General features: G+C 37.4%; 1 protein-coding gene across 1 annotated transcript in view; it reads right to left on the bottom strand.

Annotated features, from left to right (window-relative positions):
• LOC124641637 (protein CBFA2T3) overlaps positions 1-26,193 on the bottom strand; it is a 51,936-nt gene that overhangs the window by 8,114 nt on the left and 17,629 nt on the right. The window contains exons 2-6 of the mRNA XM_047179797.1: positions 12,766-12,838; positions 3,642-3,740; positions 2,977-3,143; positions 2,314-2,460; positions 2,093-2,223 (exon numbers count right to left, since the gene is read on the bottom strand). Coding sequence (XP_047035753.1) covers positions 2,093-2,223; positions 2,314-2,460; positions 2,977-3,143; positions 3,642-3,740; positions 12,766-12,838 — 617 coding nt within the window. The remainder of the gene's footprint in view (positions 1-2,092; positions 2,224-2,313; positions 2,461-2,976; positions 3,144-3,641; positions 3,741-12,765; positions 12,839-26,193) is intronic.

Raw genomic sequence — 26,193 nt, 5'->3', positions numbered from 1 at the left:
AAGGAGGTTTATTTTACATGGTTTCTTCATTGGCCTCCTACTTGGACATTCATTGGTATTAAAATGATTCTGATTCGTCAACATCATTGGAAATTGCAACTGCAAGTGAGAATGCACTATGTTCCAGAGAATTAAATCAAACTTAGTGATGAATATCGGCAGGTGAATTAAGAAATATTATTACCCTAACTCCCAAACCAACATTAAACCCTTTCCTTCTTAAATATCGTAACAAATATCGTTAGTTACCACACAACCTGTGATAATGAAACAGCCGATCAGAGACATCTGTGCGCGCTATTAACCGTCTCAGCGCCTGCTGGCAATGTTATGGCAACGCCTAATCACGCTAATTGCTTACACTAATCTGGCAGGCGCTTTACCTCGTTAATGAAATTATCATTTTTGTGTGTTAATGTGTTATTGAAACTGGATTGACTATACATAGTTAGGTGGTATATAATAACAGTACAATACATATAATGATAAAGGGGAAACGTGTTTTTGCTTGTTCCCTAACTTCTGAATCGATTTGAAATTCAAAAATTCTTTCGCTGTTGGAAAGCTACACTCTTCCCGAGTAACATAGGCTTTATTTTCTCTCAGTATGGGCAGTAGTTTCCACGGGACGTGGGAGAATCCGCGGGAAAACGGCTATTAATTTATACTTGTGACTCCAATTAGTTTGTGTATTCGCTCTAAAATGTAAGCTAACAGATATAAATTCTCGCCTATTAAACTAAACAGCGCCTAGCTTTAAATAACAACCCAGTTATCTAGCTCCAAAGTTATGCCAGCTACAAGCTAAGCTACACGCTTCATAAACAGTGCCATATGCTAAAAATTTACTTTATAACTTGGCAAACGCAGGGCGCGGCTTGTTGTAATAAATAAAGCTCATACGTAGCTCTAACGAATTGGGGTAGGCAGTATTTAAAGCTGGCGGTCGCACTCCCTGCCAAATTGTCCAATAATAATAATTTAACGTTACCATGGCAACCGTGGTTGTCGTGGTTAGATGAGAGCGCTTTTCTGTTTGGTTTTTTTTTGCTTATGTTTTTCTTGTGTGGTTGTTCTGTTTTAGTGCTTAAAACAACAGATGAAACTTATGCGATGGTAACGAATGTTTTGTCTATCAGGTGAAAATAGCGTTTTTTGTACCGACTGACAACATTTGTCAATTGCACTAAAAATGGTTGGGATATGGGAGGGATATGGGCTAGGATATTCTTAATTTAATGTGATTAGGTACGACCCACCCGAAATATCAGACAATGCCCGTTTCGTTTCAATGATTACGTACCTATTATCACAAAACAAAAAAGTAAAAAAGAACACAGCATTTTGATTAATTTTACGCATTAAATTGCAATGCCAATAGGACTACAAATTATTAATTTCAATTACACAACATAGTATAATTTGTATAGGTAATTATTTACTTATATTTTTATACCATCAACTAAATAAAATAAAATACCTAATTTTAACACAGTAAAATTCCCCACAAATCACAACTCATCGTAACGCCTATTTGTTTACACATAGCAACATTACGCTGTTTGAAGCAACATCGTAGTTTCGCTGCAGGCGCTTCGAGCTACAAATTACCTGTCCAGCGCACTCACCTGATTCTGACGGACATATTGATAGTCCCATTCATATTGTTTCGGTTTTCACTAGTTAATCAATTTTTGGTCATGTCGGAATACTAGGTTGTATTGTGCGAGTAATTAAACTTTGAGTTTGATGGCTTGACGGCTGATGTTAGATTTAATTTGTATTTTGTAAATTATTTGTGTTTGTTGAATCTATGTGGTTAAATCGTAGTTGGGTTACGTTGGTTGTTATTTTAAACATACCGGGATACTTAAAAGAAAAGAAAAATGTATTGCTCTTCCTAGTCAAATCAAAGATAGCCTTTACAACATACACCGATTCTGCAAGAGTGAGGATATTTTAAGGAGTCGAAAATGCAATGCGACCTCATTTTCCTCCCAATGAGTGGTCAAATCAGAAGTCGTTAGTATTATTCTGATCATTATTTGCTCTTCTTTGATCTTCTTATAAGGTGAAGTTATGAATAACTCACGGGTCACTAGCTCGCCTCTTGACCCCGGTCTCGGCGGCTGCCCCGGGTGGATGTGGCGCGAAGATGTCGCTGCTGTCGCCTCCTGACTCCAAGATCAGGTGCTCGTGTGATCTGATGTATTGCAGCGGAGTCTGGGAGCAAATAGTAAAGATATACGATGAAGATGTTAGCTCTGCTTTTTTACCCGGAAATAATTGCCAATAGTAAATGGAGTTCTTTACCTGCTTAGCTCTCCTAGCCCTGGCATGCAGGTCCCTCTGTGCCAACGGCAGCAATGCTCGGAGGAAGCCGGGCACGGACGCGCGCAGTGGGTAGTTGGTGCTCTCCTGCACGCCTGCTTGGAACTCCTCGATGTTGAGGGTGCCCGACTGTTGGGGAATGAGGAATTAGAACACAAAGAGAGAATTAGAAACAACTATGATTCTAACGTAGTTACGTGTGTAATACCGACACTTTTATGGTCTAAGAAATGACATCTGAACAGTAATTTTGTCAGAAAAGCAAGATGTCGCTATATCATTCTTTATCTCAGTCAGTGTCTGCTGGTATTAAGATTGGAGCTTCTAACGTGTGCCCGATGGTCACATATTGTCACTCCAATATATTGTCAGTAGCCAGTAGCAGTACCTTTTGTGCAATGCATATTTTGGATTACTCTAAGATGTACCTATGTATATTTAACTGGTGACAAAAAATAAGTATTTTTTATTTATTTATTTAACAATACTTATGCCTAACTGAACTACACAACATTTGCTTGGTTTGGTCTTCTTTTCAGGACCCCGTTCATCACACCTACGCGCTACGTAGGTATTACATTACCTTACCACACTAGTGTATTTACAAAAACGCAGCTACAGCAAAATACACCATACTCCACTCACCACAAGGTTGTGAATCAGCTGCCTCACTCTGTCTCCTGTCTCAACTCCCATATCTGTGGCGAACTGCTGCAGAGCTGACAGGAACTTGCGTAGACGCTGCAGCGCCGGCGCCGACCGCGAGCCTTCTGCCAGAGGAGGGGAGAGAGACTCCGTTGAGGATAGTGCTGCTGTGGGGAGAAACAGGGTTAATTAGTTTACTTAGTGACCAGGCGCTGCAACTTAGTGTTTAGTGGATATATGAAGACGTTTTTCGATTTCCAGGGTCAGATCTATATTATTTTTTAAGTTTTTGGAAATATTATAATGTGGCCTGGGCTCAGGTAGTTAATCCTTGTGTCTAAGTAGGCAAACAATCTTAGCATTGCATTTATTTGTGTATTTTGGCTAGTAGCCGGGAGAAGGTATAATAACTGAGTTTCGAAATCAGAATGACAGTCGCACTGGTACAGATGCATACAGTCTCAGATCAAAGATTTGATCAGTTAGACTGGAAGCCGACTCCCAACATCATTGATAAGGCTAAACAGATGAAATTATAAGCAGTGTAAGTTTTAATTCCATATCAGAAGCCCCTAGGTCTTGTAAGGCCTATTTGCCTTGACAAGAAGACCCGACAGGAAGTACAATAAGATAAAATAACAAAGTAGTGAGGAACAGTTACCTACCAGCGGTGCCGTTGTGCAGTGGGCTGGCGGGGCCAGGAGTGGGAGACGAGCGTGCTTCTTCCTGCTCCGGAGATCGATGCTCTTTCGATGTGGTGGTGGCTGTAACAATAGATATAGAGATTCTAAGTTATGATCTTGAGTAACTATGTAATCGGATTTCAAAGTTTCTGAGAAAAAAAAATGTGTGTATTATTTCCGAGAGACAAGCTTGTTATTTTGCCGACAGCGGACATGGTGGAAAATGGTAAATGGCTACCTAGGTAAGTAAGGTCTGTGTTAAATTGTGTGAGCTTCATCCGTCAGTATGAGACTATAGAAATGTGGGACTTTGCAGTTGCTATCAAAAAATTATTTACTCGAACTACCTAGATGGTTTTTTTTGCAATTGCATAACCAATACTATTTTGAATGACAATGAGCTTTGTAGATAATGTTTAGCTCAAAAAGGACTTTACCCTGATGCAATAAACCTACAGTTAGTCAAAAGCGCGAAAAAAATAAGTTTTCAACACTAAACAACAATAAACCCACACGCTTCACGCGCACGTCACACCATCACACCATGTTACGCGACATAATAGTAGGCGTGGTCACGATGACGATGACGCCACGTTTGTTCAGCGACCAGTTTATAGCCAGCCAGGGTGGTCTGATAGCCGACACTGACAGCCAAAACTTTTTGATGCAATCTCTGTGATTATTGGGACGAAATAGCAGTAAGAATTGCATTGAAAAGTTGCTTAAATGAACTTTGAAGATAATTTTATCTCAAAAAGATTTTTTAACGGTTTTATTTAGCTCGACTCGTACGGTATTTATTTGTTTTTCCATACTAAACAACAATAAACCCACACGCCTCACGCGCACGTCACATCATGTTACGCGACATAATAGTATGCGTGGTCACGATGACGCCACGTTTGTTCAGCGACCAGTTTATAGCCAGCCAGGGTGGTCTGATAGCCGCCACACTGACAGGCAGAACTTTTGGATACAGCCTCTGTAGGCATTAGGACTTTTCTCCAACGCTATCTTAGTTAGGTCTAGTTTTCTGTAAATTAATAAAATAATGTTCCGATGTTAGGGTTGAGGTCTTTTTTTGAGTGAAAACATTAAATTAGAAAATGAATTTGATAATAGGTTAGATATGGAAATTCTTTGGTACGGGTAGCAGAATGGTTCAACATTACCGAAAAATACTGCCAAAGAAGCAGGAGATTCTCAATTCAACTGTATTTTAGTTGTATTTCTTTACTCAACATTGAATTTCAACTCTTAGTTACTTATAGCCATTATTATAAAAATTGGATATTGATAATATTGGCATAACTCCCAATTAACTTAAAGCGAAACTCAAAATATTGACAAAATAAAGCAGGTGCCACAGCGAGCCACTAACCTTATTCAATTTTACATCCAATATCGGAATAAACAGCTCTAGTCTATGCCCGCGCACGTAGCTCATCATGAAGTTTACACAGGCCCCAATACTCTATGGTAAGCGGCCATCATGGCGGTGCGCGCCAAAATGTGGCGCCAAATATTTTGCGGACATTTTATTTTATGTGCCACGTGATGGGAAAATTGTTGATAGGGGAATCCATAATTTATGGTATTGCTAGGTTTAATATTGATTTTCATGAAAATTAAAAAAAAAAACACTTTAAAATCCAAACTAATATTATAAATGCGAAAGTAACTCTGTCTGTCTGTCTGTCTGTCTTTTCTTCACGCCTAAACTACTGAACCGATTTGTGTGAAATTTGGTACAGACATAGTTTGAAACTTGAGAAAGGACATAGGATAGTTTTTATTACAAAAAAAAATAAAAATAAAATTATTCCGGACATATAGCGCCATCTATTGGTCAAATCAAAAATCTGCTGGTAGTCACTATTCCACGCGAACGAAGTTGCGGGCAAAAGCTAGTATGGTATATATTTCGATAAAGATACCATGCCGAAGTAAAATTTTACAGGATACGTGCGCTAGGGTCGTAGGCAAATATTTTTAACTCTAGGACCAAAAAATGTTTTAGACTTTTAACACTTTAGGCTGTTCTTCAAAAAAAATACATTAGACATAGTTAAGTACGCTGAAATGCAAGCCCAAGGTCCTGATTTAAAGGCCCCAAGCTATCGATGTTTTAAATGGAGCCTACACGGAACCCATTAGCCGATAGTCGAAGAAAGTGATACCTATAGGTTCAGTTTAGCTTATATTATATAGCGTTCGTAGTATCGAGCAGTAGTTTAATAAATGAAATAGAATTTTTATTTTGTAAGTCCCGGTGAATAAAAGGGTTTTATAATGGAAATGTGGCAACTACTTCCCTTGCCCTGATGCAATATATAGCCTACATCGAATTTACTCTTACTGAAAAATCAAATGGAATTTCGATTTCTAATTTTTAACACAACAAACAAAAATCGCTCAAACAGCAATACATTTCTAACATTAAAAATAAATACAAAAAGTTGATATTATATAAAATAATCTGTGTGTAATATAGAAATATAAAAACGTCGGGTGTGTGCGGCTGACAGAATAAATAAAAGTTTAGTGAAAAGCTAGTGGTGTGCCAAGTACGGCCCGCGTGCCACAGACACGCGCCCTCCGTGCACAAATAGGGAGGGGACACTGGTGTTATCGATGTCGATAAATGCTGTAGCTGTTTAATTTACTCACACAATAATCTTAGCTTCCTTTCATGATATTAAAATGAATATTAAAATGCGGACTTAAGGATTGACAGAATTAAACAATAAAAACAAGTTCGAGGGATTGACTGGCACTATTTGCGTGTATTGACCAAATTAGAGAACCCTAGAAAACACATTGAAATAAAAATAGTTTTAAAAACTAAAAAAACACAGTTTAATGAAGAAAAGCGTGAAGCTTTTACGAATCTTTACTCTTTTTGGACAAAACGCTCCACGCTTTCTTTACTACGTTCTCAATAGGTAAGAAGTTAGCTACTACCTATTAAAACTTTACAATTCTTAAGTAATAAGCCACAACTTTAATGATCTTGTTTTTGTCTACTAAAAATATGCTTTAATAACAATAATGGCGTAAATAAAATATGCTTTACATTGATATCGACACTCCTTTTCATCGACAGTGCGCCACCACTAGCGGCGAGTGTTGGCCGTGACAGGCGACACCTCGCCCCGGACGCGGCTTTCATCTCGCCACTGCCACGCAATTACAGCTAATATCAGATGCGACAATACCACTATTACTTACATTTGTGAATCGTTAGATAAACATATTTTTAGAATATAGGATTTTATATGAAAATACTCTAGAACGCGTGTGAAATTACCTTATATATTTGAAAACATAACTTTTACGCATAATTTTCGTGAAAAACGTGTTGTGTTGAAGAAGTCATAATTGGCGCCCAACGTGGTACTAATGTCAAACTTTTTGATACAGTGAAGTTGTTTGCAATAGTTTTAGATTGGTTAATGGTTATCAAAGTGATAAAGTAGCATTTGACCCCTCCCGCTATGGGTGTAGCATGAGGGAGTGTGAGACTCTTACTGACTAAAACCCACCATGTTCCCATTGTCTTAAGCCCTCTATGTATGTACCAGGGCCGCGGTAAGCAAAATCCTTATATATATATATTTTTCTTCTCATGTAGACTATATTAAATACTGCACCTACCACTGCTATTTCCCCACCACCCAAAGGTAGACTGGGAGAAAACGCCTAAGGCGTTAAGTCCGCCATTGTACTGATTGTGCAAAAAGTATTATAAATAAATAAATAAAATGTATACTGAAGTTTTTTGAAAAACACTAATAACACAAAAATGATCTCTTATAAAATTTTAAATTGTAATGTCTAATGTCTACAATATGAAGATGTGAAAGTAGCACACCTGGGCCCTATTCCTGATAGAAACTGTCTGAACGATATATTCTGATTAATGACAAAATAGTCTAACATAGAACGTAACTTTATCGTGGTGACCTAGTAGTAACAACACCTAACGCTCATATTACGAGTGTAGGTTCAATTGCAGGTCTGATAAGTACCAATATAACTTATCTAAGTCATACTTGCTAAGATCGTTCGACATTACATTGTATGTAATTCTGATTAGTCATTTCAGCTAACATATTTTCGTTTATAAATTCATATTCTTCACAACATTTCAATCCTCAAAACTACATGTGTTTTAAGTTAGTATGTATAGTGTGTACATATTTACTTAAAAAATAATAGTTTAATCATCAATTAAAAGCATCAATAATCTATAATTTAACTCATTTTTTAAATTAATTAAATATATAACTCTATACAGGTAGAGTTTATTCCATGACCCCTAATAAATCCAGCGTCCACACAAATCACATTGGTCCCGCGTCACTCGAGTGAAGGGCTCTTACGCTGAGGGCTACTCATCATGTTGAGGGTCAGCCATCATGCTCGCAGAGGATCTGCCTACTAACACGAGTTGTATTTGTACGGAGATAATCTATGGATAGTTAGGGTTAGGATTAAAATGCTTGGAAAGTTAATGTTTCTATAAGTAACTAGGTACCTACGCTGTGGTTTTGGTAATTAAAATGTTGATTAGAGCTTCAATTAGCTTTTTGGTCCTATCTGAAAAAAACTTTCAGTGTTTGTTAACTATTTGTCGAGGACGGCTACAGGCTACCTACTTTTGTCCGGCACGCGAAGTAGATTTTACGGCATCCATACTACAAATTAGGAAGTGATGCAACAAATAGGTATCTACTACTGTATGTACTACTTCTGAAAATCAATATTTAAAAACCTAATACCCTTCTCTTCTAATATTCAGGTTAAACACACCCTCATTTCGACATCACAACAGCTAAAATAATACCTATTAACATTTTTCTAATGCTCAACCAACAAAGTTAAACGGTACGCCATGAAAAATGTATGCAAATGACGGTGAGTACGCCTTGTACGCGATAATAATAGACATAGACAAGTAGACGCGCCATAGACAGTAGAGGCAGGGCGGGGCGGGACGGACTCCTCATTATTTATGACCAATGCCTATTGTTAATGTGGACGGACTTTGAAATCAGTTTTTTAATTCGAATTCATAAATCGGAATAAGAATAAGAATAATCGGGTTTTCATAAAAAAAGAATAAGTCAAAGAATCTAGAATTAGTTTATGAGACAGGATAAACAATCAATAAAAAGGCTTGCTTTTGTATGATGATTTTATTTCAAATTAAAAAAATATACCTTTCGGCGTCGTACGGTGGACAAAAGAATATGTAATAACTAGTTGTTCCCCGTGGTTGTTCCCAGCGATTTCACCCGCGTTCTGAGGGAACTTCTAGCGCACCCTTGATTTTATATTGTTAGGTGACTATACATTTTAATTACAAATCTACTATTTTGCTAAGGGTTAAAGTAAGTTCCTCGATACATAGGCTATCTAACACTGAGATCATTTTCTGATCGAGCCCAGTAGTTACTGAAATTAGCGCGTTCAAACAAAGTCTACAGCTTTTATAATATTAAAGAGCTGCATACCTACATCCTACATTCATCATACGTTAAAAGGTGACAGAATATTCAAATCCAACTGTAGCTTTGAACAACAAAGATGTATTATAAATCACAGCCTAATAAACAAATTCGTCTCTGTCCACAATTCTACGACAATCAGCTTCAAGCTAACCGATGACCGCGCCGCAAACACCATCAATACTCCATGTGGGAGTCACCAGCTGTGCCCCATACACGTAGTATCTACATCTATGGTGAGCCCCCACTTATCTATGTGCTGTGGGCTTTTTACAACGTGGGGACTGAGGTTTATGGAAGTAGGTGAAATTATCTAAACCATAATACTACTTATGATGATTTTGTTTGAAAATTGGACCCGAAAAATTCAATACTCAATACTCAATTCTTTATTAGCATACGATATAACAGGTATAACATTTAGATTAGTGACAATATGGACCCTATAGGTAGGAGAGTTTTACTACTAGCTTATTAATAAATTATAATTCAAAATTCAAAATTATTTCTTAGCCATCATAAAAATAGTATTCAAGACTTTCTACACAAGCAAATTAGCTTCGAAACCATATCAAATCCTACCAGCAAAATATGTAGGTTATCACTCATTACTTATTCAATAACCGCCCAACCAATTAGATCGGAAAACAATTCAACGTACACAAAGCAACAGCATCATACAGCAACATAGAGCAACATAGAGCAACATACAGCAATATACAGCAACATACAGCAATACAACAAAAACGCATTATACGACACGTGGTGGGAAGTAGCAACTGTTGCCGATCATAATCTAGCCTCGACGGTTCGGAGCACGAAGCGAGCTAGTGCTAGGATGTGGAGTGAATGGATGTGGTACGGTGGGTGAGCGTGCTTGTTAGGGGTGGGTGAGCGTACTTGTACTTTTGTTTATTGGAAGATAAAGTATTGAAGTATAGTTTGGTAGAGTTAAATTTTGGTAGAAGTGTGTGAGATTTGATGATAGTTAAAGTTTGGTATTGGATGTGTAATATGAATTATTGCGATCTCTGTCTTGTTTAGAGAATATGTACTATTGAAATATCGGGTGTGTCGTTCACAATCACATTAAATGAAATGCGTTAATATACTGGTTAATATATGTCGATTAACACAAATAAAAAAGAAAAATACGTAAAAATAAAAAAAATGCGTTTTTCAAACAAAGTAAATAGAAAAAAAATGTGCGAAAATTAGAACACCATAAAAAAGTCAGTCATTACAAACAACTGAAATGCTCCCTTGAAAACCGACAGCTGTCATCTGATCAAAACATTCGATACTCCTAACTTCATCTCTGCTTTACACATGATGTTGTAAATTTTAAAAACGAAAAATGAGTCCTGTGCCTAAACCATTGAATGGATTAGGTTATTTATTTTACAATTCGCCATAGAATATCATAAAGTATATGTGATAGGATTTAATGTGATTGTGAAGGACACACTCTGTATATTACAAACTTTGTCCTCGTATTTTATGTCAGAATTCTAGTTAACGAAGTCGATGTTCATTAAATATGTGCATTCAAACAAAAAAAAAAAACAATTACCAAATTGTGAACCTCCTCTCTCGGAAGTCGATTAACAAAATATTTTTTCTTTTAACGATGCATCAATTCCGTTGAAGCTCACTTTAAAAATGATTAAATCATACCAGTTTGAATTATATCAAGTCACCTTAAATCGATTACTACCTAAATAAAAACATATTCATCACAAAAATTCAAATAAAAAATAGCCACCCACAAAACACAAACCTAAATATGAAAACTACAAAACTAATACACGTCCATTACATTTAGAAACAATTGACACGAAGGAGAGCGTGGGAGCTCTCACCTGCGGATCGTAATCTAGCGACGGCGGCGTGAGGCACGAACGCTCACGGATAGTGGCGCTTCTAGAATATTGTGTGATATTGCTGTGTTTTTTTTATTAAGAGTGGGTTTGATCAAAATGTTATTTTATTTGTGTGGGGGTTATAGTAAAAGATACTTTAAAAAGAACTATTAAAAAAATGGTAATCCAACTCTTCATTAAACTCTATTTTACCCTTTTTCTGCTTTGCGTATATTTTTGTAACACTATGTATGCATCGTAATTATCTTTCCTTTAAAGGAATGTAATAGAATAATAAAAGCTGGGAAAAATTTAATATCCCGGTAATAATTTGTATTTACAATCATACATACCGGGTATGATTGTAAATACAAATTATGTGTCCCTTCGTCTCCAATATTTTGTACTACATTAAAGTACTTGCAAACCCCAAACATTCTTCATTTTTGAAATATCTTCCTAAATCTAGTAGAGAAATGAAAACCTAATGTTTACCTACTATTTCCGTTAAGTTGCTAAATGCATGCGTTGAAAATAAATTATAATAAAAAAGTTCTAGTCCTTTCCAGTTCCTGCACATCGGTGGTCGGTAACGGCTGGTGTAAAAGCATTGTATTTGCCGAGTACTATCGTTTAAATTTTAGCATTTGCAACACCGCGCGTGATTTCTAAGTATTTTTCATTGTAGTACCCTTTATATTTTACTGCTTGCTTGTTTATGGATTTAATTTATTATGAAAGCTTTTGTTGAAGAAATCAATAACAGCAAGGAAAATTATTTTCAGAATCTTTTTATAATTTATTATACCGAGCAAAATCACTGTAGGTATATGGATTTTACTCATCTATTACTACCTTTTTCTCACAGTTATACACCCGCGACCCATGGACACAACTTCCCATACCCGGATAAAAAACATAATTTGTAACCTGGGGTCAGTGTAGCTAATCCAACAGTGAAATAAGTTTTCAAAACCGTTCACTAGTTTCAGAATGAAACGCGGCGATAATTAAGCTTTTGAAAACTGAAAGAATTCACGCACACGCATTCACATAACCGCACACACCCATTCACACCGACACTCACATGTACACGAATTAATGAACCACCTTCTAAAACCTATGTTTACAAATAAAGATTTAATTTGCATTTTCAATTTAATTTGCCAATGTAGATAGTCTGTTTTTATGATGGCTAAGAAGCAGACTACTTACAGAGAGATGCAAAATCATTAGGCAGTTTTATAGAAGCCATCTCAGAAACAAACTAAATTATAAAGTGGTTTTACTGTACCTGACATCCTACATATATTGCAGACTTATGTACAACTGATTTCTACCTCTTTCACTATAGTTTCACAAGCTTAACCAATGACCAAACCGCGCCCGGATAGAATCTAGCTATTAAATAATCCTGCAAAGTTTCATCAAAATCTAGGTATTCAGTAGTTTTTGCGTCAAAGAGAAGCTATGAACATCCATGTCCAAACTCTCACGTTTATAATATCAACTAGCGAGCCGCTACGGCTTCACACGGGATAACAGTATTTCCCCGCTAGTTAATGTATGTTATTATACACATAAACCTTTTTCTTCAATCACTCTATTAAAGAAAACCGCATCAAAATCCTTTGTGTAGGTTTAAAGATCTAAGCATACATAGGGATATAGGGACAGAGAAAGCGACTTTGTTTTATACTATGTAGTATTAATATGATGTGTGGTACTTACATTTCCTCCTCTCTGTAGAGGTCGGCTGCGTATAATCCTTGTCAGGCACCTCTTCCTTCACCTTCGCTTCCATCTGAAACAACGATAGAACAGGTTGTTAATTATGGTATCATAGGTTGTAGACAAAACTCAGCGCCTGTCCACAGTCTGCTTGCAAAGGATCGTGAGATATTTAGGCCATATTGCTTGCAGAGATGCCAATAATTTGGAGCGCCTGATAGTGACCGGGAAAGTAGAAGGAAGGAGACCGAGAGGCCGAAGTCCCATACGGTGGTCTGACCAAATAACCAAAGAGCTGGAGATGCCTATGAATGATGCAATGCATCAAGCAACAGAACGCAATAAATGGCAACACCTAGTGGACAAGATCAGAAGGAGTCACGATCCTCAGCAGTGAGGGAAACGACTAAGAGAGGTTGTTGCTAACTGGGTCACTAGGGGATAGATAGACAGATATACTTTATTAGGTACACCAATTCGGATTCGGTGGGTAACGAGAAGAAAACAGGCTGCATGTACCTAATCAGAAGACACCAAATCATTTCATCTTTTTAAGAGTTACGTTACCCTAGAAAATCATACAGACACATAGTGATAGAAATTAAAAATATTGCGTATGTTTCATTTTTAGAGCCCTTTACTCAAACTGTTAGTTAGCTGATTGTTTAAAATAATTATAAAATAGTATCGTAGGTATCTGTTATTTTACTCCATTCATCCTCCATCCTCCGAGCCTTTTCCCAATCATGTTGGGGTCGGCTTCCAGTCTAACCGGATTCAGCTGAGTACCAGTGCTTTACAAGAAGCGACTGCCTATCTGACCTCCTCAACCCAGATACCCGGGCAACCCGATACCCCTTGGTTAGACTGGTGTCAGGCTTACTGGCTTCTGACTACCCGTAACGACTGACAAGGATGTTCAATGACAGCCGGGACCTACAGTTTAACGTGCCATCCGAAACACAGCCAATGGTGTCTAAGATATACTTAGAAAGTACATACAAACTTAGAAAAGTTGCATTGGTACTTGCCTCTTTTCTAAGTATCTGTTATTTTACTATTTACCAAATATTATTGTGTTACACCATACAATTGTTAGAAAAAAAGTATCTCCTCATAATCTAATAAAATAATATAGTTTAGATAGTTTATATTTAATTATCAATATTATAAAACCTTAAATAAAATAGAACAAAAATAAATATAACATAATATCTCATCTAAATATGTACATTGAAAACAGAAGACGATTTACTAACGTATTTTTTGTTACGTATTCTCATATCAAATCATAAAGATAGATACTACTTTATGATTTCAATACCACCAACTACTATATTATGAGTGAGCTATAAGATATAAATCTGGTGTCGCGCTGGGCGTCTGGCTCTCGTCTATCTGACGCGAACCATCTGGGCGGTACACCTGCGCACGAAGAGTTAGGAAACCTACACAATAGTTCATTAGGTCGTTGATAAGCAAACGTGGTAAGCATTACAAGTTTTATTACAAGAGGAGTATTTACTTATGAGAAATGATCACACATTTTCCATATTCACCTCTCATTTGCCATTACCATAGAAATCTGAAAATAACCCTACAGTCTTGGTAGCTAAAAGATGCTTTCACAATTTGGTTAGGCTTTCTTTAAAAGATTTAATATTTAATTTTATATGTGATATGCAGAACAACCATGGCGAATAAAGGACCAACGAAACTATTTCCACGAAACGACAAGGTGTAATAATTGCACTAATGAAGAAAAGGCTTACACTGTCACAAAACATGAGAATATCATCTACTTATTCTACCGAAATTTTAACTAAATAATCTCGCAGTCTAGCTGTACTATGTCTAGCCCAGTGTGCAGGAACCGCTGCGCGTGCGGTCTGCACAGTGTTCCGCGTCACGCGTAACAACATCCGCCTGAAACAGCGCAGCGCCATCTAGCGACTACACTGTGAACTAGCCAGCGATAGAGGAATGGCAGAAGGGTCAGTAAGGTCGGCTATTGAAATCATCCTTTATCATATCATATTAAAATCGCTTTAGGCATAAGTTCAATGTGTATTAAGCGTAGACAGCGTGCTGTCATCACAAACAACATTTAAATAAATACGATGCTTCTATTACAATGCAGACTCAATATGTGAAACATTTACTTGTCAAGATTTTTTTTTTTATGAAATCTTTGTTTACCAGTCATTGTGATACCATTCAAAAATTCCTTGCCATCCCTGTCTAATGGAAGCGTGAAGAGGTGGGGTCAGAAATATGGCGATTTTGTTGAACAGAAGTTACACCTTCTATTGCTAACTTATTAATTCACAGTTCACCTACTGCACTATACCCACTGTGCGTCACACGTGAGGTGTTTCTGACGCGCGCGTGCGTCACGGCTGCGCGCCTGTATTATCAGCCATTGATATACAGCGAACACTGCTTCCTACAGTCTGCTTAACATATCTGGGATTTTTGGATGCTAGGTGTAAATGTTCAGGGATTAACAAAATCTAGGTGATTTTGTATGTTACTTTGTCTAACTAAAGCGACATTAAAAAGTTTATGGTGATTTCAGTCCTGAATTTTATTTCTATGAACTGAAATTCGGGATTGGATTAACAGATTGCAGTAATTTTTAACCGCCGTTCTTGGTTTAGTAACCTTATATGGTTTCTCAATATTTAATTTCCTGTCATCATCAACTGGATACATATTTTGCCTAATCGAGCAATCTTGATGATACTGCACTATTCCAGCCTATGACGTCACGAACCCAATATGTGAGTGTTCGAGCGAGTGCCTAGTGGCTGGGTTCCAATTATGTGCGAAAGTAAAGATTGTATTGGATTCGGCGACACCTGCGGAGCGCACCTGTGCCGGGGGGCGCCACCCCAACGCCCTTACTATGAGTTACTAGCGAAACTGAGGGATGATTTTGGAAAATATTTGGTAAATAAGGATTGTAAAATTATGTCATTTTACCTCTAAAGCTAAGTGTCCACTTGTCGGTATCGTACGCAACGGACGCAACGCACGCAACGGATCGTAGTATTATTTATATAGAAACTCAAACAAGATATGCGATGCGTACGATGCGGACAGGTGGACGCACTTGTTTGAGTTTCTATATAAATAATACTACGATCCGTTGCGTGCGATACGTCCGTTGCGTACGATACCGACAAGTGGACGCTTAGCTTAATATGTACTTTATTTTTGAGTTACAATAGAAGTTTTGTATGGTTATAATCTCGTCCTTTCTCTGTCGTGTTAGATTTCTACTGATATAACATGTAGGTAAATGCGAAAGTTGGTAGGATGTGTGGATGGTTGCTCGTCTTTTACATGAAACTACAAGATGTATTTTGATGAAACGCGGCAGTAATGTAGCCTATATGCCTGAATTACATATAGGCTGTTTATCCATGTGTAAGGTGTAGTTCCTCCAGGACGCAGACGAAACCGCGGAAGCTAGTATGGGAATATACTCGTAGGTATAATATGTATGAACTTCTTGTCCACGTATTTCTCTGTGGCACATTCGGTGCTTTGCAGTTTGCTGACCCTTCACCAGTTACCGGCCAGTGTGTTCTCTCTGCATTTTGATAAACGTGTCACCGAATATTTTTTTGGTAATAATTACGTCCATATCACATAAACTGATATACCTACCTATAGGTACACAATTTTTGCAGAAAAGGCTAGGCAATTGATGAACGCATAGCCTCACCATCGAATAAGCTGCCATTTCCACCAAATACCTACTATTTCACGCGATATCTCGTCTATAAGCAAGTGGTAGGGGCAGTGGCCCAGGTGCGTCGTGTTGAAAAATATGATATTCCGGCTCGCTCACAACTGGCGCTTACACGTGATTTACACAAGTATTTATTAAATTATTGATTACCAACACGCTGCCCGGTATTTTGGGGAAATACTTGAGCGACTACGAGGAGAGTTTTGCAGTGTTTCGCCGCATTTAAAGGATTTTATGAAAACTGAGGCTTTTTGTACTGAATTGGTCGCAAAATCTTTATAATGAGGTATCAAGTCCTAACGTAAGCAGCTATGTGATTTCGGAAAACCTGCTAGCCTATGACAGTAAATTAACCCTATAACGATCGCACACAGTCAATTTGCCGTTTTTCACTTCGTACCTACTGTTTCCTAAAAGACAACTCGCTGTGGGTGCAGCGTCAGCGAGTGGTAGACTCTTATTGAAGAAAAACCCGCCATGTTCCTTCTGGAGCCCTTTGCCACTACCAGGACCGAAAAATCGAAAAATCCCGCAGCCCCGGCATACTCCTCAATCCCGCATACTCTGGTGAACACCGGAAATACAAGATAAATCCAGCTACAAACATTAGGAACTACTACATTTCCAAATATCCGACAATTCTATCTTATTAGTCACTGCTTGCAACCAGACATAGAGTACCAGAAATAAGACATACAAACACACATGCAGTTCAAAATACTAATGTTTACACAGATTAAAATAAACTCCATTGCGTTTATCGAGTGTTTTGTCTGTTTGCATGTTTTTTATCTAGAACTTCAGGTAAATACGTAGACAGACTGAAAGTGTAGCAGTTCTGTTAGTCAGGCGAATGTTTAGGCTCAGAAGTATTTGTATATCATATAGCAGGAAGTTCTGTTATTTATACATATGTAGAATTTTTCAAATAACTGTGACGTTGTGTTTGAACTTGATGGTTTTATTCAATGTCTTCAGTCTTGCTATACTTATAACAATCTTATCGAATATACTATAGACACATTTCTTAACTTCTTTTTGTAAAACGCTGTTAAACACCTGCGTACTTAATGATAGCGGTATTTTTCATTTATATTAGTTAATCAGATAGAATTACCTGGCTACCTGTCAAGACAATTAGTTAAGAAAACAATTATTAGTTACGTGTATTCAGGTGTACGTCAAAAGCAAAAAACAAATGAAAAGTTGTTCATCTGTAGAGATTTTCAATCAATCCTAAAATCTTTACCGCAGTTGTAGAGCAAACGCGAGAACTCTTGGTCAGTATTAAGGTCACATAAAACTAGATTGATCGTAACGCAAACTGTTATTGCTGGCTGTCCAACGTAATGTGCACCACGCAGGCGGCGCCGCGGTGAGCAGCTGGGGCACCGAGGAGAGAGGGAACGGAGGTTGCATTGAGTAGAATCGATAATATATTCTTAATTGCATGCCATATGTGTTACAACGTATTGACCAATGACATGTTTGAGCCTTCTTTAGAAAATTTTCGTAAAGACAGTCGAATACAATAAGGTCAAAATTCGACATGCTCTGTGAAAGACCTAAGATTCTTTATTCAACAAAGATGTTTATTGTTTTTACAGTTTAAAACGATTGTTCGGCGTGTCAGTGGTTGATAGTACGTTTTATAAGATAGAACCATATTAATCCTACTAAAACACGCACAGCGCAGCTTAACGAAGTTCCCACGGAATGCGATTGAAACTGCTAGCGGAAGATATTTAATAGATGAAGAGTGATGACTGTAACGTCAGATGGTATCATAGCACTCTGTTCACACACTACTCCACGGCATCTCGCAGGAACAGAGCGCACGTGCGTCGCACTCGCGCGTGTCCGAGCGCTCGCAGCCGCAACAGCTGGGTGAAGCTAAACAATTACTAATGAGACTTAGGGAGCTCCATCTCATTTCTGTATGGAAAAGAGAAGAGCTGCTTTCAGGCTTCTGCTGTTTTCGGAAGGTTTATTTATTCCAAAGCTACGACTGACGTCACAATAGTCAAAATACTTACACAGCGAACACTAACATTACATAATAACCATAAATGTATGGCTAAATGGCTAACTTCAGAGACGCACAGTCATTTGTTTCTCTGAAAGAATAAAGTAGTTATATTTTGGTGAATGTGAAGGTATGTTTGGTATGCTTAGAGTGTAACAACTAAACTTCGGGATTTCTGGATAGACATTGATATGTAAACTTATGAAACAGCTTGCAATTATAAAATGTGAAAATATATTATGTTTTAATTTTATTTTATTTTTTCACACAAAAACGATAGATTTTTTTTTTGCCACTACATTTCCACAGCTTCCCAGCCAGCATTGACATAACACAGTACCAGCAGGTACTACAAACAGTGCAGGCAGCTGGTACCAGCTAAAACTGGCGCGCTGTACTGCCAGATGGCCACACAGGGCGGATGTGTGGCGCGTGGCCGGCTACTGTGTACAGTGTGACCAATATGTTATGGAGGTCAATGGCACTGTGGTGAATGTGTGATGAATTGATGTTTATATACAGTTATAATAGAACTTCCGAATCCAAGAGTAATTCAGGAGTAGTACAACGTAGTAACTATTATAGTAATCTGTGATAGGACTCCCTTTTGAGAAGTGGGAAAGAATATGATTTGTTTAGCTTAAGCACGGTAGCTTGTTATGTTCGTGGCTTATGAAAAAGTAAATAGAACTTAATTTCATTGCATACAATCTTAGAAAAAAAACATATGCTTTATTAATAAAATCATCGGCCTAGACTTTACCCAACTTCTAGTCTAGTTGGGTGCTGCTGAGTACCAGTATTTTACAAGAAACGACTGCCTATCTGACCTCCTCAGTCCCATTCAACCTGATACCACTGTGTAGACTGGTGACCAGACGTTATCAATCAAGTAAAGAATAATGTAGACTGCATTCACAGAGTGCCTAGAGGTATGAATTATCACATCTGTTCTGAAATACCTAAATACAGTTTAAGTAACAAAGACATATAGCGCCTAAATGTGGCGACATCTTGTGCAATATCCACATCACACAAATGCATTTGATGAATACTTGCATCGTGTCTTTGGATACAATCTCTCGTTAAACGATATTTAAAGTAACATGCATTTGGATGTGATACTGATATTTTTTTGTGACTATTTGACCATAAACCATAGGCCTATAAAGATTTGCATGAAAATCTCTCTCAAACCGTACACATTTTTTTACAAGTACAACTTAAATGGCTAAATGATATGCTCATTGTCTAAACTAATATTATTAAGCCGGAGTTTTTGTTTGCTTGAACGCGCTTATCTCAGGAACTACTGATTCTATTTGAATAATTCTTAGTGTACTCAAAATTCGTAGATACTCCGTTTAAAGAGGTGGCATTTTATTCGGGTTTGCGTAGTAGTTCCTATGAAACGCGAGTGAAATTGCATAAAACAGCTAGTATTAGTATTTTGTTCAGCAAACTGCTGACCACTTACCACCTTTTAGGTAGAAACATCAGTTTATTTGTCCACAATACTCATATAGAATGTTAATATTTGCAACAAGGCAACAATTATCGTGTGGCACGTTAGTCGCCAGCCGGTGCACATTAATATAGAAAAGATTCTCCGCCAGATGTCGCCGCTTTCAATTTGCGCGGCAATCCGCCATCTTGGACCTAAGGGTAGGAATAGTGTAGAATGCTGAAGTTAGGTCTAGCCTTTATATTGATGATTTAGAGGTTTGTAAATTTTTGATTGGTGGTAATACATCAAAGAAGTGGAACAGGTTGTATGATAGTTAAAGTTCATTTTACTTTATCAACACCATTATATATTTAAATCCAACCTGCATTCAGCAAACATGATGTTTAATGTCCAATCCTTCCCTGTGAGAGAGGAGAACTGTGCCCAGTTGTGGGATGATATAAGGGTGATGATGATGATAATGAACTACATCAATACTTATGTAACTGATACAATTCGCTTGTTATGTTATCGGAAGCTATATTTTACGTAACTATATCTTGAATTCGGAAACGGTATGTAAATTAACCTGTCGATTGCACATAAAAATTCAATACCGCCAAACCATATATTTCCCAAATTCATCGCTAATTAAATCAACGAATCTTTTCCCCTAAATTTTCCAAAATCACACAGCCATTACGCTAATCCTTAAAGTATTAACGCAGCGCAACGCAGACAGCACGCTGGCAGAACGCTGCGATTGAAAACTGCAAACATATAAATTTGGCGGACCAGCTGCGCCAAGCCCGCTGTCCAAACACACGGACGGACAAACAAACAGTCATATATATATGTGTATGTATGTGTCAGGATAATTTTGGATTTTCAGTGCAATGTTGGCGCGGATTTAAGTGAGCTATGCTGGGTTTAGGTGGCGTTTGTGTTTTGTTTTAATTGCGTTGCGAGTTTTTGTGTGTTTTTGTTTCTTTTTAGGACTAATTTGTTGGTGAATTGCTATGTGTTTTGAAAGATTGGGAAATTGTTAGGAGGGTAACAGAGGGAGCACAATAAAAGTTCATTTTCAATACAAAAATGTGACTTATTACTTAAAAAATCATGAAAATAAAAAACCTGGTATAAACACTGGCTTAATAAGGCAAGGAATTCTGTAGTCTGAGAAAAATCGTGATCTAGTGCAGACTAATGATTTAGTAAATGAAATCAAGTAGGTACCCAAAAGTACTTAGTACTACTGTACGTAGTAAATAATGAAAATGAAAACATTTTAGGTGACAGGCAAGGGTAAATCGAAAGTATATTTTTTTAGAATTATGTAATTTTTCTTTTAAATAAATTACGCTATTTTATAACATTCAATAACAATAAGTTCCTCTTACAATTTATTTAAAGTACAGTACGTAGGCGTGCTACGAGCGTAGGGGCTCCGAGTGTAGCAATGTGCTACGGAATGTTGCAGGCAGCGGTGTACTACGCGTGTGCTACGAATCTCGTAACTTATCAACCTATATTGTTTTGTTTTTTCATACATTATTGTAAAAGGTCTCGTGGTTGGTACGAGAAAGGGTAGCCATTTTTATCATAGTGAGTTCCTCCAAGTTAAGTTAGTTCTAAGGTCTTGATTGCCCTTAAAAATGTACTAACGACCGTTCCCAATAAGAACTTAACATTACTTGTCTGGGGCAATGTGAAAATGATATCTTTTGTAAGCAAATCAACAGATATAAGAAATATTGAAAATGGCCGTAAGAGCAGTTTCTACGGATAGTTCTGACTTCTGATAACCAGTATTACCAAGGAGTATCATAAATTATACTTTTAGAGTTATTATTGTAATTTGTATGTCTAGGCTTTTCCCAACTATTTGAAGTCGGGTTTTATACATTGTCTTCCATCCACAGCCGCTCCAAATACAGCTTCACCTTCAATCAATCGACCTGTAGGTACCTACTTAGCCACGAGCACCTCACTCTAACCATGTAATTCCAATCGTATTTGTGAGAATACTTTCCCTACAATGTAAGGATGGTTGTAATCTGCTCGTCCTAAGACAACAGCCGCAGGGCAGACATTAGCATGCGATGGGAACAAACGTCTGACAGACCATGTATTGTTATAGCGTGAGTGTACGAATACTGAGTTAACTGGTAAGTGGTTTTTGTTTTATTTCATTTGTTTTAATTTAATGTACTCTATTACTCCATCATCATCCTCCGAACCTTTTTCCCAACTATGTTGGGGTCGGCTTCACTCTATTACTCCATGTACTCTCTAATTTGTTGAAATTAAAAAAAAACATTGAATTAATGGTTTTTTTATCCATGTTAATATTATAAATAGGAAAGTGAGTTTCTTTATTTTTACACTTTCCCATCCTGGAGACAGAGATGGGCTACATTTTAGGCGAATAGAGACAGTAGTTCCCTCGTTTCCCTTGTCAGTTTCGCTTGCAAAGACCGACATACTAGTTTTCTATTTAGTTATATTAGTAAGGAACTTTAAGATTTTAAAAACTATTTTATCCAAAACATGGCTACCCAAGAGCAATCTATCAAAATAGCACATAATCCTTCGTCCTGGTCAGAGCAGTCTAAAACATTGTTCCCTATTGATAAAGGGGGCTGTTGGCACTAAGGCAGTGAGGAGGGGATGGGGGGGATGAAAAATATCCTCCAGCTGTTCCCGTCACACGCACGCGGTGTGTACCGCGCCATTATATTTATACTGGCAAGTGTACGTTTTATTGCAAGCAAGTATAATGTTTGATTGAAGATGGCGTTACGTGTTGCTTTTGTTTTGGGAAAGATTTTTTAATTAGGTACTATAGTTATACTTTAGTTCGGCCATTCAGAGAATGCGTTCCTGACACGTCGCGATTGAACTGACGACGTAACTTTGCAATGGCGTTGCAGTTACGATAAAAATATTTTTGCTGGTTGTTTACCGTTTTAACAATTGAGGAGCATTAAAACAACATTATTATATCAATAATCAATGAATGTAGTTACGTCGTCAGTTCAATCGCGACGTGTCAGGAACGCATTCTCTGAATGGCCGAACTACAAAGACATTTAATGGTTACTTAAGCCATTCCTTAGTGAAGGATTTCTTTGACAATCTGTCACTAAGGTGTGACTTAAGTAATCATTTAAAAGTCTCTGAGTGTGGGGTTTAGAAATGTAATTGGGTCACTGTAAACATTTTCAGTGATTTCGTAATTTTCATTTTTTTGCTAGCAACTGTAAAAGTACACTACTTATAACTCAAGAACGGTTGAACTCCTCTGGGTGAAAATTGCATTGGTGGGGATAGGATAAGTTTTATCCCCAACCGGGTAATCGAAGTAGTTTTCTCAGTACGTGGATGGAACCGCGAGTATCAGCTAGTTTTAATCAATCTCCAGTCGCTAATTTTAATCGAATTCAATTAGTTTTTTATTTTATTTTACCATACCATAGGACTTTTTTAAAACTCTAGTCAATTTAAAACAAAATATTCTACGTAAATAATAATACTAAAGGGTACAGAACCCTGCCCGTACCGTGGGAGTGCGGGCTAATCAAACATCAACAGATTCAGCTGCCGGTTCCCGGGGTAAGGAACCCTAATGTACGGACCTTGTTAGTTGCTGTGTGTTGCTAATACACTTGTTAGTTATTGTATTTTAATTTGTTAATGTTCTAAAATATAAGATGGAGAGTTAAGAGATGTGATTGAAAAAAATATTTTGTAAGGATACGGGAAATAGTTCCTACGGGACGCGGATGTACCTACATGCAGGGATCAGTCAGTTAGTTTTTAATAAATCCGTCGTCATTTTCTTAATTGATTGAATTTCATATAAGTTTTTTTTTCGAAATTTTATAATTATCGCTGCAAAAAACCTCTTATTTAATAACTTTAAGTACAAGACGAATTTTGACCTTAGTCTAATTAAACTATGTGAAAGAAGTCGCAAGCTACAGTTTCTAGAAGTATATATAAAAATTCTAGAAAATCTTACTCAATTTGCTTTGTTGGGATGGTTGGGATCATGGATTTTCGTTATGGGACAATTTACTTACTTAAATGTTACATTAGTTAGTAGCTTGACACTTTTAATGTACATACTTTAGTTGACAGTATCAGCACTTCAAACTTTTTTACCCCCAAAAACAATACAACTCCAAACTTAAGACCCCCCCAAAAAAAACAATGGTAATGTATCGAAAATTCGCATTCCCATACATTTTCCCAGCATTATCGCAGTGCACGTAATACATTGCTGGTTCACTTCGTGCGTCAGTTGGCGCGTTGTTAGCAAAACCATCGATGTATGGATTGCGGGTAAGTGCGGTAGTGAACGTCAGGTGCGACCGACGCGCCGCGGGTTTGGCAAATTTTAATGAATGTTCCCGAAGAGTTCGTGTGCTAGATGTGGCTGGGGTGTGATTGGTTTAGTTTGTAGTTTAGATAGGCTGTTGGTTACCTATTCCTGTCGTAGAATTTTGTAATGATTTTAGCTCTTTCTTACACATAGTTCATAGGTGAAGCATTATAATCTTTTTTCGCAACAATTGCTAGCAAATAAGCAAGTGCAAAAGAAAATTCGCCGTGTGACAGTGACAAAACTTCGAAATAAAAGGAAAAATTACAGCATTTGTGATTTATTTCTAGATCTTACTGAAGTATCGGAGAACTTTAAATATTTTCTTGTTTTATATTAATTTAACACGTACAGCAACTACGCTCACACCACGCACAAAACTACACTACCCCATCCAGCTTCACTCTACATCTGTGCAGGTCGCCATGTGCTTCCGAGAGGCGTGTTATACGAGCTTTCATTTAGGAAAACGTATAACATCGTGAGGATTAACGCTAATGCCAAATTTTATGCGCGACTTTAAAAATATGTCGCTGCCCAATGTAACATGTTGCTGGCTATTGAGGAAAACTTCTGGGTAATGAGTTTTCTTTAAGAAAATTTCTGGGGACCAAAGGTCTTTGATTTTGTCAGGAATTTTTGATACGCAAGTTTTTTTACTCTCAGCATTCACAAGCGGATTCACAAGCTTTTCGAGAACTTTCGAGAGTTTCTCTGCTATGTATTTGTCAAAATATATTGGAAAAGGAATATACCTAAGCAGAAATATTTTTTTAAAGACACTAGTTGTGAAAACTTTAAAATAATGAACCACTATTTACTTCTACTTCTACAACATCGAGTCAGAATTGGATTCTGGGTATTTTTTACCGTATTATTACAAAGCCATTTTCTTAAGACATCCAACGACAACCGCAGCATCCCAAAACCCTGAATCTCCAGTATTTTGTCCAGAACATACTCGTATCAAACGAATCAATTTAGGGGTCTTCAAATAAATAAACGGTTTGGCCCGCTGCGGTTGACAGCCCGTGAGGGCGGCACAGCTGTTGCCCCCTTCCCCCTTTCCCCCGACTCCACGCTCCCGGGGGAAAGGATTACAATTATCGATGTTACGAAAAAAATGGGGGCTTTTTTGATATTATGTATTTTATTTTTAATATCTTTTGTTTTGGTTGATTAGCTTGATGTGGGATCTGGTTGTTTGGCCGATAGAGCAAAGGGAGAGTTATGTTTTCTGTGCCGTGATGTGAAATGGTGTTGGTTCGGTTTTCTTTGTTAGAAGTGGAGTTCGTAAGAGACAAAGCACCAATTTCTGGCATCCGGAAAAAATTGTTTGTATCGGTCTTCATGGAACCACCAATTTATATGTTTTTCTCAATCGTTTCAGCCATCTTAGTGTTAAAGCATTATAAGAAACTCAAATATTTACCGTTACTTGCACTAATTCTTTTTTGCACCTCCCACTAAAATGAAACATGAATTCAAATTGGTCAGTAACTTAGTTCTTATTAGCCATTGACGTTTGTAGAATCAAAGAAAACCGGGATTTATTACCCCTCGCCCGGGGTGGTGTAGCAGCTGGGTGTGTTATTAAAATAACTTACTTATACAGTATAGTATATAGTATGGATATCGGAGGGCCATGATGAACTGAAATGGATGGACCTTCTGGACAAAGTCTGTGTTCGAAATGGTGTATCTTTTCGGGAATTGTAATTTTCAAAATAACACGAAAAACGATTGCACCTCCTTGTTTATTTTCAATGAAATACTAATAAATAAGTACTGCTGAATTTAAATGCTGC

The sequence above is a fragment of the Helicoverpa zea genome, chromosome 22, assembly GCF_022581195.2.
Source record: "Helicoverpa zea isolate HzStark_Cry1AcR chromosome 22, ilHelZeax1.1, whole genome shotgun sequence".
Lineage (NCBI taxonomy): Eukaryota > Metazoa > Arthropoda > Insecta > Lepidoptera > Noctuidae > Helicoverpa > Helicoverpa zea.
Note: the sequence above shows the minus strand (reverse complement) of the source record. Positions and strands in the feature narration are given on the sequence as shown.